The sequence below is a fragment of the Ursus maritimus genome, unplaced genomic scaffold, assembly GCF_017311325.1.
Source record: "Ursus maritimus isolate PB19 unplaced genomic scaffold, ASM1731132v1 scaffold_1, whole genome shotgun sequence".
In the NCBI taxonomy this organism is placed as follows: Eukaryota; Metazoa; Chordata; class Mammalia; order Carnivora; family Ursidae; genus Ursus; species Ursus maritimus.
The window spans coordinates 5,793,821-5,806,630 of NW_024423343.1; the positions used below are offsets into that span (position 1 = coordinate 5,793,821).

Genomic DNA, 12,810 nt, shown 5'->3' on the forward strand with positions numbered 1-12,810 from the left:
ACTCACGCCCTCACTGCCCCGTACCACTGTGGGCTGGCCCCCAGCATCCCAGGCCCTCCGCCCGACCCAGCACTGGGTCCCTCCTGCCTCAATGCCATCAAATGACAGTCCTATTTCTTTTAGCGCTAACATTTTCCCATGTTCTCTATTTTTTCCAGAATCTTCCAGCTACCACAATCACAGGGTTCTAGCAAGCCAAAGTGAGCGGCCCCCTGTCTTTCCGTTGTTGCTTCTTTGATCAACCCCACAACTGTCCTTTTTGCGTTGGGCTCCCAACCACCTTCCTCTACAACCCCCACCCCTTCTCCTGCCTGGCTTCAGAGACACACCCCCAGCCTGTTCTCCCGCCTCCAGCTGCTTCTCTAGCTTCCTCTCTTCAGCCTTCATGCCCCATTTTCATGAGGAGAGCCAGAGGCTTATGCTCAAGTCTCCAGGGAGCTCTTCCACACTCCTGGGCTCAACCCTGAGGAAATGAGGCCCAAGTCGGCCCTCTCAAAGGGTTCTCGGTCCTCCTCTGATCAGCAAGGCAGACCCTGCATGTGAACAACCTCAGGGACACCTCCTTCAATTCTGCACCCGGGGGCCTGGCTTCCCTCCTGCTAGTGCCAGACCCGCTAACGAGGCTGGCTCAGACATGTAGGGACACTCCCCCCTTCCCACGTGCTTGCTGACTCCCAAGGAGCTCTCACATTTTAAAATAATTTCACTGCTAATTGTGATAGAGAAAAAATAATCAGAGTTATGTGTGCAACCAAGTTCCGACTGACAAAGCCCTTAACCAGTGAAGTTTCTCCTGTCTTCACTTGGGTGGTCCCGGGGAAGCCCTTCTAGACTCCAGCTCTCTGCTTTAACATCAGAGATCAGCTCATCGAACCCACCCAAGGAGCGGCCTCTCCAAGGCCAGATCTCCTGGCTTCATCCTGACCCCCTCCTTCCACTAAAACCCTTCTCTGTTCTAGACCAGCAAGAGCAACCAACGCAGAAAAAGTATGTCGATCACCACCCAGGGAGGCAAAGGGTCAATGGAGTAAGGTCTCCAACTGGCAACCGGAAAGGTCTGGGCCTCTGCCTGCCTTTCCAAGAACGTGGCCCTAAAAACCTTCCCTGGCCCCACAAGGGAAAGTTGCAACTCCTGGCTTCAATACAGGGTCCGCTGTCCCTAGTCCCCAACCACACGGCCGGTTTCCTTCCGACAGACTCCCTACCTCAGCATAGAGCAACCTGGATACATATGAGAATGGGGATACCAGTGGGGAGTTTCTAGAACCTGCCCACGTCTGGGCCCGACTCTCAGAGGTGTGCATTTCCTGGGGATCAGGCTGGGAAAGGTGGAGTTTTAAAAACCTCGCAGGTGATTTCAACATACAGTGTGTGTTGAAGCTGGCCAAAGCAGGCCACCGATGCCATCCAACCCTCTCCCAGCCCTGCTGCGGGCCAGACATGATCCCCGCAGACGCCAGGCAACCATGTGGCCCACTCTGTAAGGGGCGCCGGCTGGTGGGCTCGGTGCGGTGAAGGGCGAGCCGCAGCCGGCTCTCAGGGGCTCGCACGGGTGGTTCAACGATGCCAGCCCCGGGAGCTTCCCGGCGGCCACCGTGGGGATGTTTAGACCACACCACCGAAAATGGCAGGTGCAACGGTCAAGGCTCTTCGCTCCTCGTTCCTTTCCTCGGAGCAGGTTTATCAGCAAACCACAGGCACACGGGCCTCCTACACTGGGAAGCCAAGAAAGGACATCTGCATTGCCTTCAGGCCTGGGGCCTAGAGCAGGCTTCCACGTTCTAAAAATGGGGCAGGGTTTCCCTCAGTCCCACAGCCTGGGGCAAGGGGGAAGAGGGAGAGAGGAGAAGATGAATCACAGGAGTCTGGAACCACAAAAATCCTTCCGCAGGAAGTATTCTTTTCAATTTGTTCAGAAGTGTTGGGCTAACAGGAACCAGCAGAGTTTCTCCAGAGAGGAGCTTTGAATGAGCAGATAAGAATAATCTCCTGAGTGTGTCATTTATTTCGTCGTGAACTGGAAGGTGGAATCCTTATCTTACACTTACTCGAGAGACTTCCCATAATCTTTATCTTATTCTCGTGACCTCGTCCGCCCAGAATACCCTCGCTTCATGGTACAAGGACAGACTTCACGGGAGCTCCTGTCCGGGTGACCCCACCTGCAACACCTCAGTCTTCCCAAGAAACCAACGTCGACCCTGCAGACAGGGCGCAGACACAGACCCCCGGGAATAATGGTGCAACCCGACTGCCTCCCAGTTAGGCTGCAAACGGTTTACAGGTTATTTCGTGGCCTTCAGAGTACAAGTTCTCTAACTGTGTAAGGGAGGCTTCCCGCGCCTGTCTTCAGCCACCAGAATGCGTGAGTGGCTAACCTCCGCACGCTGGGAGATGTGAGCAAGAGCGCTGGCTTGGGTAGATTCAGGTTCGATTCCCGGCTCCGGCACTTTGGGACCACTGTGCAGGGGGGACTGCTTAAATCCTCACAGCTTCCTGTCTGATGGCACCGCGCCACGTTGTGGTGCGTGCGCCACGCCTGGGGCTTCGTAAGCCCTCAGCAAATGGTACCTCTTACTACCCCTAGAACATCCCAAATCTCAACTTCAATGAGGTGAACTCAGTACACCGTGCTCCTTCCTGAAACCCTCTCGGCTTACGGATGCTTCAGTCTGGGCAGGCACTAGCTCACCTGGCAGCTGGGGGGGCCGCTGATGCGTTCTGTGGGATTCACCCTTCCCTCCTGGAAACACACCGCCCAGCCCCTGATTTCTGAAATACCTTCTGCGTGCTCCGGCCTTCGGAAGGCCGAATACGGACATCCCTTAAGACGCTTGGCCAGATGGCATCAGGTGCTGTTATGTAACATGAGGATGCCCCCAGGGCCCACTGAAAAGCAGGCTCAGGCTTCCTGAGAAATCCTAAGTAGCAGGATTGTTCCCTGGGTTTGGGGACTCGGTGAATTATTTTTCCGTCACTCCTCCAGAGGGTGATGGCGGACCGTGGGCTTCTAAGAAGGCAGGCGGGTCCCCGCGCAGGGCAGGTCCGTCAGCACCAGATGGCCCCGGGCTCCCCTCCTGGCCAGGAGCAAAGCTGGCCAGAGCACTCGGGTGAAGTCTCTGTAGCTGTTTGGTGACCCTTCCCAGTTACGGCTTGTCAGGCAGTGACCTCAGGACACAGAAGTCCTAGTGCCCAGCTCCAGGGCCTTCGGAAATATCGCAGGGGCGTGCCTCGAGTTCTCAGAAGAGACATCACAACACCGTCCAATTCAGGTGCTGGATTTGAAAATAACAAGGCTGAGGAAAACCCACGTGGCTGGCCCAAGGCCCACTTGCTAAACAGCAGCTTCTACGCAGTCAAAACAAGGCTGATACCCGAAACAGGGAGCCACAGAGGTTTGCCTGGAGCCAGAGAGGAGGTCAGCAAGGGTCGAACTCCGGGGCTCTTAACCGTGTCCAGGCCAAGGACACCCCCAAGAAACGGAGGGAAGCCAGGTGGCCTCCTTCCACAAGTAACTGGCTGGGACCGGGAGATTTAAATGGCGGACTCCAGGGACCCAAGGGCATAAACCCCATTCACATTAGCATACCTTATCAACAGACCAGAAACCACTAGAATAAGAAAATGTCTGTTCCCGCAGCCACAGGAAAGCACTTCCAGGCTGCTGGGTAACCAGAAATCAAGTTAGCCAACAACAGCAAAGGAGAAAATCCAGGAAGACTCCCTCTTCCTCCCTCCACCGAGAAAATTAAGAGCATAATACTAACTGGCAGACTGCCCAGTTAAGGACACTTAGCAGCAACTTGTCCAGCCCCCCTTCTGGGTCCTTCTGGAAATTCCCCTGTGTCTGGGCTGGGATCAGCCACTAGACCTCGGGCAGATCAAAGTGCCAGTGGGATCAAACAATAAAAAAATGAAAACTATCAAATGACAGACTGAAGCCCCGCAGACCTGATGAGGGGAGGCTCTTCCAGCACGGTTCCTTCCCCAGGGGAACAAAAGGCGACCTGTGTGCGCCTCTCCCCACTGGGCTTTGCATACCTGAAATTAACAAACGGTGTGAGTCCCTGTTAAGTGTTTGAAAAGGCCACAGAACGTGGTGCGAGTCCTGGAACAACAGGAAAAAATTAAAGCTCACAGAAGCTTCTCAGGCACCGCGGATCTGAGCTGCTCATTGTTCATTTAGTAAACAAGTGAGCCATAAGACAAATTCCCTAGGAAGCCAGGTCTGTTCACTTTCCGAGTCCTCCCAGAACTAACTGTTCCCTCTCGGATCCGCATGGCCTTGGCATTCCACAGATGGACAAGCACCGGGCCTGGGCAACGTGAGACCTGTCCCTTACCCTCTCTACGTCTACCCAAATGCAGAAAGCATGGGGGTGGGGGGAGGCGACTGGGGAGTGTGGTCTCCTTCCAAGCCCATTTCTCGGGCAGAATGCATAGAACCGGGAACCAGGAACGTTCTCCAGGTTCCACCGGACATTCCCGGAGTCTGTTTCCTGGTGAGGACGGCCAGGTGGGAGGTAGACTGTGTAATCTGAGGACCACAACAACGTGGAACAGCAAATGCTCCCTAGCCCCTTAAAGTACAGTCGCTGTCCATCCAAGGATGTCAAAACACTTCACAAACCACCCATTAATTTTTATGGTGGCCTGAGAAGCAGATTGAGAATCATTACCTTCATTTTTACAAGGCAAGGAACCCAAACCACAGGGGAAGGTGGAGAGGCACCAGGCCAACGAAGTCTTGCGCAATGTTCTAGGCTGACTGCTTCCTTCTCTCTGCACCTCAGGCCCACAGAAAGGGAACTGGTGGCCAGGTGAGAAGGGAGCCAGACCAATAAACCTAAACTTAGGTGTTCAGAGACCACCACTCTTGGAAGGGTGGGGAGGAGAGAGTTGCATAAAGGGATTGCTTTGATTTAGGCAAAAGAAGCTCCAGTTGTAACTTACTCATTAAAACGGCAAGCCTGTGCCCCCAAGAATGTAAATATTAAACGCCGGTAGGAACAGTGGGATCACGGATGGCTTCTGTTTTACTGTTTACATTGGTCTTTTTACCACGTTTTCGACCCAAAGCATATACTGCTTTTGTGATCAAAAGTTATACGAACTTATTACTGATAAAGGACACAGTGCAAATCTGCTGGACTAACTTGCCAAGAATAAGCACGAATAAAATCCAGACCAGCGTCCCCTTTCGAAATCTCACTAATGGTGAGGCTCCGCCAGCCTCTCCGCACGTAGAGGGCCCGCCGCTCTCGCGCCGCCCAGCACCCCGGGGAAGGGCCAGCGCCGGCCTGGTCCCCCGGCTGCAGGAGCGGCCCCGGGCCAGGAGCCGCCCGCACTCCCGGGCACCGCCAATCCGCAGCGCGGAGCGGGCTTCCCGGGAAACATCACTTAGAGAACAACGTGCCTCTCTTCCAGCCGTCCCCACCCGCCGGCAGCCCGCGCTGTCAGCTCGCGGCTGCTCGCTCACCGGACGGCCCAGCCAGAACCCGGGATTTGCATTTCCATCCTAAAACCAGGCATCTCCGAAGTTGAAATATGCATTGTCACCAACAAGTTTAACCCGGGACCGCGCGCCCCCCTCTCCTCCCCAGAACCGCGCGAGGGGGCGCCCCGGGGACGCGTGCGGTCGCCGCGCCTGGCCACCCCGCAGGGCCTGCCCCGGAGGCGCCAGGGCCGGCGAAGGGGGCTCCGCGGGCGCACGCGGGGCTCCGACAGGGGTTCGGCGCGGGGAACCCCGGCCCGCCCGCCTGCGCCGGGGTGACCCAGGCGCCCGGGCGGCGGCGAGGGGAGCGAGGCTTGCCGAAGCCCCCGGCGCCAGCCGTGCCCGGGCATCCGGAGCCCCGAACTCAGGCGGCGGGGGAACGATCGGCGCCCACGAGGGTGCGAGCCCGCCGAGCCCCGGCAGGCGCCGCGGGAGCGAGGCCGGGCGCTGGGCGGGAGCGGCCCGCAGGGGACCGCCGGACTGCCGCCTGCCTACCTGGCTCGCATTGCGTCCCCGCCGGCTCCTGCGGCTCTCCTCTCGGTCTGGGAGCTCGGCCCGGACGGGGGCGCGCGCCGCTCCGCGGGAATCTCCGCGCGAATCTCCGGGCGGCGGCGGCGAGCGGCCGGGACCGCCGAGAGTGCCCCGAGCGCTCGGCCCGCGCCTCCGCGGGCGGAGGGTGGTCCCCGCGCCGGGGCGGGGCCGCGGGGGCGGGGACGGGGCGCGCGAGGCGGGGCTCGCGAGGCGGGGACCAGGGCGGGAGGGCAGGGGTGGTCTCCGCGGGGGTGGAGCCTGGGGGCAGGGCGGAGCCCGAGCCGAGGCCACTTGGGAGACCGGGGGCGGGGGAGGAAGGGGACGGCGGGGGGACGAAGCGCAGGCCCCCCGAGGCTGATTGGGCGGGGGCGGGGCAAACGCGGAGGGGGCGTGGCCGATCTGGGGCGGCCCAGAGGCGGGGGCGGGGTGTGGACTAGTTGGAGGGTCTGGGGCGGGGGGGTGGGGGGAAATGTCCAGGCCGGAGGGGGGCGGGGTTTAGCCAAGGAGGGGGCTAGGCCGGGGCGGGGTGGGAATAATTAGGGGGCGGGGATAAGGGGCGGGGCTTAGCTGTGGCCGCCGACAGGCCGGAGAGTGGGAGAAATGTGGATAATTAGGGGGCGGGGCCGAGCCGTTGTTGCCCGGAGGCCGGGAGCGGGGGCCGCGAGCGCGAAGGGGCGGAGCCGAGCCGGGGCCACCCGGAGGCCGGGCGGGGTGTGGTTTGCAGGGGCCGAGCGAGCGCGCAGGGGCTAGGCCCAGCCGGGGCCGCGGAGAGGCCCGCCCGGCAGCGAGCGTGCAGGCAGGGGGTGGCGCCGCGTCTCCCGGAGCCCCAACTGGGACCACGCCTCAGTGCCTCCTCCTCTTCCTCCTCCGGCGCCAGCTGGGGAATGCGGTCCTGGCCGCCGGGCGCCCCGGGGTCGTGGTCCCTGGAACCAAGCAGATGTAGATACGGCAGCTTCGTTACCTTTTGGTCGCGCCCCTGCGTTCCTTGCACCGCCCAATCCTCCCACGCCTGCCCGGGGAACCCCACGCGGAGACTCTTGGGTGAGGTACGACTCCGCGAGCTTCGGCCAAGACGCAGAGGGTGGTACCTAATGCTGAGAATCCTGCTTCTAACACACGGTCGAAGAAAGGCAGTGCAGGGCTGTGGGGGCAAGCGCAAAGTTGAGAAGCGAGGTGAGAAGAAAGGCAGTCACATTGAACATTACAAAGAACTGCCTGCCGAGCAGAGTGCGGATGGAACACCCGGCATCTTAACCATTTACACTTCGTCGAGCTGTGTCCCCAGGCCTGGCATCTAAGAAGCGTTCAACAGATGCTCAAGAAAAGCTCCGTAAATTGAACCGCCAGCTTACTGTGTGGCAAGCACTTTCCATGGAATGACACACTTAAGCCTCAAAAAATCCCATACTTGGCTACTCTTTTTAGTCCATTTCACACATGAGTGAACTGAAGCTCTGAGGGTTGATTTGACAGCAAGAAAGTAGTAGAACCAGAATTGGACCCGAGGCCACTCTGGAGGTTGGGCTGTAACCACTTGGGGGACTGCCAGCTGCCTTACTGCAGGATAGTCCCCCCTGCAGGACCGAAGGCCCCCTATAATGCAGAAACCTGGAGGAAGCACAGGTCTTCCCTGGGACAAAAGCTCTCATTTATTGATCCAGGTCCAGATCTAGACATCCCTGGTGGCGTTTCTCACCATTAACCTAGCCAGGCAGATATTCTTATTTTCATTTTATAGGTGACTTTAGACCTTATGTGCTGTATCATGATCTCATGGGGCACATGAATCTAAATTCAAACCCTGGATTTTCCTAATGCCAAGCCTTTGCTGCTCCCTCTGTCTTGGAGATCGCCCTTTACCTAGGAATCTGATTTTCGTGATTTGCAGTCCATGTTGCATTTTCAGGAGGATTCGCAGGAAGACAGATAGGTGGTTCAAGAAGGGTGGAGATACGGGTTCTTACTTGGGTGTGGGCAACTGAATTCCGAAAATGGATACAGTTAGCCCTAAAGTATGTTGCAGGCTTTGAAAGGAGCTCGGAGAGGAAGAGGACGTCCAAGGGGCATGGCATGGGGCCCAGGGAATTCCCCTGATATAGAGACATGTGAGGAGCACTGACCCAGGAGCCAGCCTGCTGGGCTCCATTCTCTGGTGAGTTATTTTACCTCTCTGTGACTCAGTTTCCTAAACAAGTATGAAAATTCAATGCCGCCTGTGAAGTGTTTAGCAGATTAGCACAGATAAGCATTCAATAAATTTCAGCTACTGTTATTACCCGTATTCCGAATGACATCCTTACTGTGTAAAAAATGTCTGTACTGCATTGGAAAAGACAAACCAGTAGAAAATTAGAAAATAAACAAAAGGTATGGAAAGACAACGCCCAGAGGCACCACAAATGGTCCAAAGCGTGAAGAGCTCCGCAGGCACACCGATACAGACACCAAGAGCAACACACAAAGATAATCAAATAAGAAAGCCAGAGTCCAGTCTGGGAGAAGCTGAGCTCATGGAGCAGTGAGGAAGAGACAATAAAAGCACAAAGAGCAAAGTGCTGCGGACACACAGGATACACACGTGAAAAAACAAAATGCCTGCTCCTTTTGCCGGGGGCATACGGAGAGCATGCCTGGTGATGTCCATAGTTGTACCACGGGGACTTGATTTCATGGTGCCGTCAGCATTTTTACACCACCCAACATCCTAGGAGAGGAAGTCCCAGAGGTCAGAAGGTCTAAAGACAGTGGCGGACAAAGCGTGAACATACTGTCTACACTCTTACTACCATAGCTTGAATTGCACTGGAGTCCGGGGTGAGCTGGGTGACAGCGTGACGTGTTTAGATGGAGTTCGTCTGCGGAGCGTTTCATCTTTCATGCTCTGGAAGGCAAGGAGGTCTCAAGATGTTGCTTCCTGTTGAATGTATGCTTTCTCATTCCACGAGTTTTTATGACTTGCCCTTCCAAAGACAAAAGAAAAGAAAAAACCATAAGATAGTCATAACACTCAATTACTCGGTAAGGGTTTCTAGTGGGAACACGTACAGCAAAATCAATAACTTGGTGTTTTAGGTAGACCGCTAACGCGCGTTTCTTTCAAAGGCTACAAATGATTAGAGAAGTGTGTAGTGTAACAAGTGGGCACCGATCCCCAATTTCATACCCTCTCCCAAGATTGCATGGTGTTATTATGTGCCCATCCAGACACTTTTCCTAAACATTTACAGATGTGTCAGCATGTTTGTACATGTATCTATCTCGTATGTGTGTGTGATGTAAACGTGTGTATGCACTCCCATATCTGTAGACACGTTGAGCATGGGGGCAGTGCTTGCTAGCAAGGACTAAGTGAGACCATCTATAAACATATGCCATCATCGTTATTACCAATACACACACATCCTTACAACTTGTTCTTCGATTCACATAAAACCCAAGAGAGCAATCCTAGTTTTGCATCAGCTGTACATAGAAATATCTTTTTGCAAGCTTCTGTAGTTATCAAGGGGGCAACCACTCCGAAGGGTTGATAAGACAGTCCAAGAATGTGAACCTCAGGCTTCGCAAAAGGAGTTGACTTGCCGGGTTTTTCCCTGAGCGTGGGCTCCTTTATAAGCGCGTGCACTCCGTGTGCAGGGAAAATGCCGTTCTAGGAGGTCTCTTGTGTGTAGGAAAGTAGAATGCACAGATAGGTTAGAGGAAGGGGGTGGGGTGGGTTTGGAATAGGCACCTCTATTATTTCAATGAGCAATCGGTTAAACTTAATCCACCGCAAATGCCACCACCAAAATTCATGCTAGGGGCTTCTCAAAATAGACACGGGGGCCCCGAGAGAGCAGCTCACACAAGAAAACTCCTGGGGGCACATACTGTCCGAACTTCTACCAAGCTTACTCATGTTATAGCATTCTGGCCACCTATAAAATCCGCTTCCCATTAGGGTGCAAATACTCTCAAATCTCATGTGGACCCATCGTGAAAAAAAATCTCTGTGGACAAGAACACTCTCAATGAGGAAATAAAAAGAATAATGTTCTTTTGGTGAAGTGAAATCAGTAATGACCCAAATGCCCATGATAAGAGGAAAATAGAATGAAAAGATACAGAGCACAGCCAGGGGAGAAAAGAAGAGCAGAAAGCATAAGGTATTTTTTTCAATGGGCCCCATAAAACAGGCACTGAATCATCAATGTGGCTGAATGCAATTTCCTATTTGTCGTCTGTGACTCAGAATGTGAAAACCGTAGCCTGGATTAATACCTTCTGTGGATTTAAGTTGAAGGAGGAGGTGGTCCTTGAATGATTCATAAACCTAAAGAATGAGATTTGTGCATTTGAGAAGCATTTATTGACCACCTACTGTGTGCCAGGCACTGAGAGGCTGAGGCTAGAAGAGACAGAATCAGTTCGGCTCTGTTGGTGCCCAGAGTCCAGCGGTATTTTGAGACAGGAGAGGGGCCAGCCTACTGGTGGTTCGTGCTCTAAAGGCAAGCGCCAGGGGCTGAGAAAGGAGACACCTGCCTTAGGTTCAAAAGCCAGACAGGGCCCTCTCAGGAGAGGTGACATCAGACCCGAAGTGAAAGGAGCCAGGGAGGGGCAGGCCAGGCAGAGGGAACAGCATGTGTGAAGACTCTGAGGCCAGAAAAAGCTTTTCAACTTTAGGAACCTGAAATGTCACCCTGCATGGCTGGGGTGGAAAAGTGAGGTGAAGAACGGGACAGGTGAGGACAGACAGACACCAGGGGCTGGACCCCTGAAGGCCATTGCCAGTGTAGGGATGTGGGGCGTTCAGATACCACTCCGTCCTCTGCCACTCCTGCAGCAGCTCAGAGAAAGGTGTTTTGCCAAGAATTCCATCAGGCTCTAGCTTTACGAGAGAGAGTGTCTGTTGTCAGAAGATGTTGGGTGACCTGTTTGCCATTCTGGGAAGCCTCCATCCTTGCAGCCCTGAGATGCTGTAATACTGAGCACTGTTGTCCTTAATTAATCCCGACACACAGGGGCATAACTAGGGCATCACGGGAGTGCACGATTCTCTGGTGCAGAATCCAGAAGGGAGGCAGACAAAACAGTCAGCTGAGGGAAGTTCTGTGACTTTCAGGAAACTTCTAGAAATACTTCTAAATGAATACTCATTTTCTCACTCAGTTATTCAGTTACTCATTTAATAATTACGTCTAGAATGCTTACTGTATATCAGGTGGTGTGCTAGACACTGGGGATAAGATGAGTACATTCTAGATCCTTCTATCTAAGAGGCACACAGCTGGGGAATAAGCAATTAGATTATAGAGTGTTTAGTGGTTAAATCAGGGCCAGGACAGCCACCTGACCCAGCCTAGATGCAGATGGGGATGGGCCTGCTCATGTCTGGGCGGCAAAGGCTGAGTGTAATTGTTACAGGCGTAGAAACGGAAGGAGGGGTGGCATCTGGGCAGGGTCTGCCAGTGCCAAGCTTGGAGGCTGGAGGGGCTGTGGGCAGGGAGGGAGCCCTTGCCGCGTGTGACATGTGGCAGGATGTGTCTGTGGGCCCGACACACAGGCTAGCTCCAAGGCCAGCCGGGGAGACCTACGGGGCCCGGAACCCCAACTGTGCAAGGCCAGGCCTCCCCACAGGGAGTATTTCAATGTCAAACTGTGAGAATTTAATAAAAGTGCTCAGTCAGTTTGAGAATAGACGGGAGACATGACAGTTTTGCAACCCATGGCCAATTTTGTGAGTAGAAAATAGCATGAACAGCAGAAAAGTCTGCCCGGCGGTCTGATATTTACCTGGATCTATTCAGTGGGGAGCACATGGCTTTTCCACATGGCCCGGGGTAAGTAGCTTTGTCTCTTTTTAAAAGAAAAAAAAAAATTAGTTACTACTGGTTATGCCAACGTAGGTTTAAATTGGCTTTAAATATGGGTTAGAGTTTCCAGAACCTGTGAAGACCATCAAAATGCCGCAGTAGGGAACGCTAATAATTCTTTTCCGCGGTGCCCTCACCACGAAGCACCCTGCTAACCCCTCCTGGTCAGAGCCAGTTGGGAAAGACTGTTAGGTGGTCTCCAGGTACGTCCGTGCTGGAGGAGGGAGAACCTGGGGAAACTTTAGGGCCTTAGTGCCCACAGCCTTGCAGGAAGAAATTAGTGTTTATAAGGAATAATGATTTGTAAGAAAAGGAGAATTATACTGTAAAATAGTACCTTGGTCCAAAAGCCATGTCTTAGATAAAATCTAACTACCAAGGTCACCTTGGAGGCTCAGCCGGTGAAGCGTCCGCCTTCAGCTCAGGTCATGATTCAGGGTCCTGGGATCGAGCCCCACATTGGGCTCCCTGCTCAGCGGGTAGCCTGCTTCTCCCTCTCCAGCTCCCCCTGCTTATGTTCTCTCTCTCTCCCTGTCAAATAAATAAATAAAATCTTTTTTAAAAATCTAACTACCAATGTAAATTTTTTGATTTATAGGAAAGACGAATGGCCACAGGCAGCATTTGAATCTCTTCCTAAGGACAGAGCACCGGTGTGGACGGAGATTCCTTAGCGAGACCTCTCAGTTTTCCTTCTGTTTTGCTGTCATGTCTGCTGGTGGAGCGGGTTTTTCTATGTATAAGATGTTAAGAAGGGCATTCTTCTCCCTCCTTCCTTCTCTCCATCCCCGCCCCCCCCTTTCTTCTTTTCTTCCCTCCTTCCTTCCTTCCTCTGTTACTGTTGTGTGTGATAAGAAGCTTTCTTGGTCTCTTCATCATCTTAGCCACATTTTTGTCACCATTGCCTTTTCTGGGGACTTGAGATTACTATTT

The 12,810-nt window shown here is 54.1% G+C and overlaps 2 protein-coding genes across 2 annotated transcripts in view; both read right to left on the reverse strand.

Moving 5' to 3' along the window:
• SH3BP4 (SH3 domain binding protein 4) overlaps positions 1-6,119 on the reverse strand; it is an 81,826-nt gene extending 75,707 nt beyond the window's left edge. Inside the window, exon 1 of the mRNA XM_040638733.1 lies at positions 5,990-6,119. The gene's annotated coding sequence lies outside the window, so the exon portion shown is untranslated. The remainder of the gene's footprint in view (positions 1-5,989) is intronic.
• LOC121104024 (proline-rich protein HaeIII subfamily 1-like) overlaps positions 5,519-12,810 on the reverse strand; it is a 38,273-nt gene continuing 30,981 nt past the window's right edge. The window contains exon 2 of the mRNA XM_040636345.1: positions 5,519-6,471. Coding sequence (XP_040492279.1) covers positions 5,519-6,471 — 953 coding nt within the window. The remainder of the gene's footprint in view (positions 6,472-12,810) is intronic.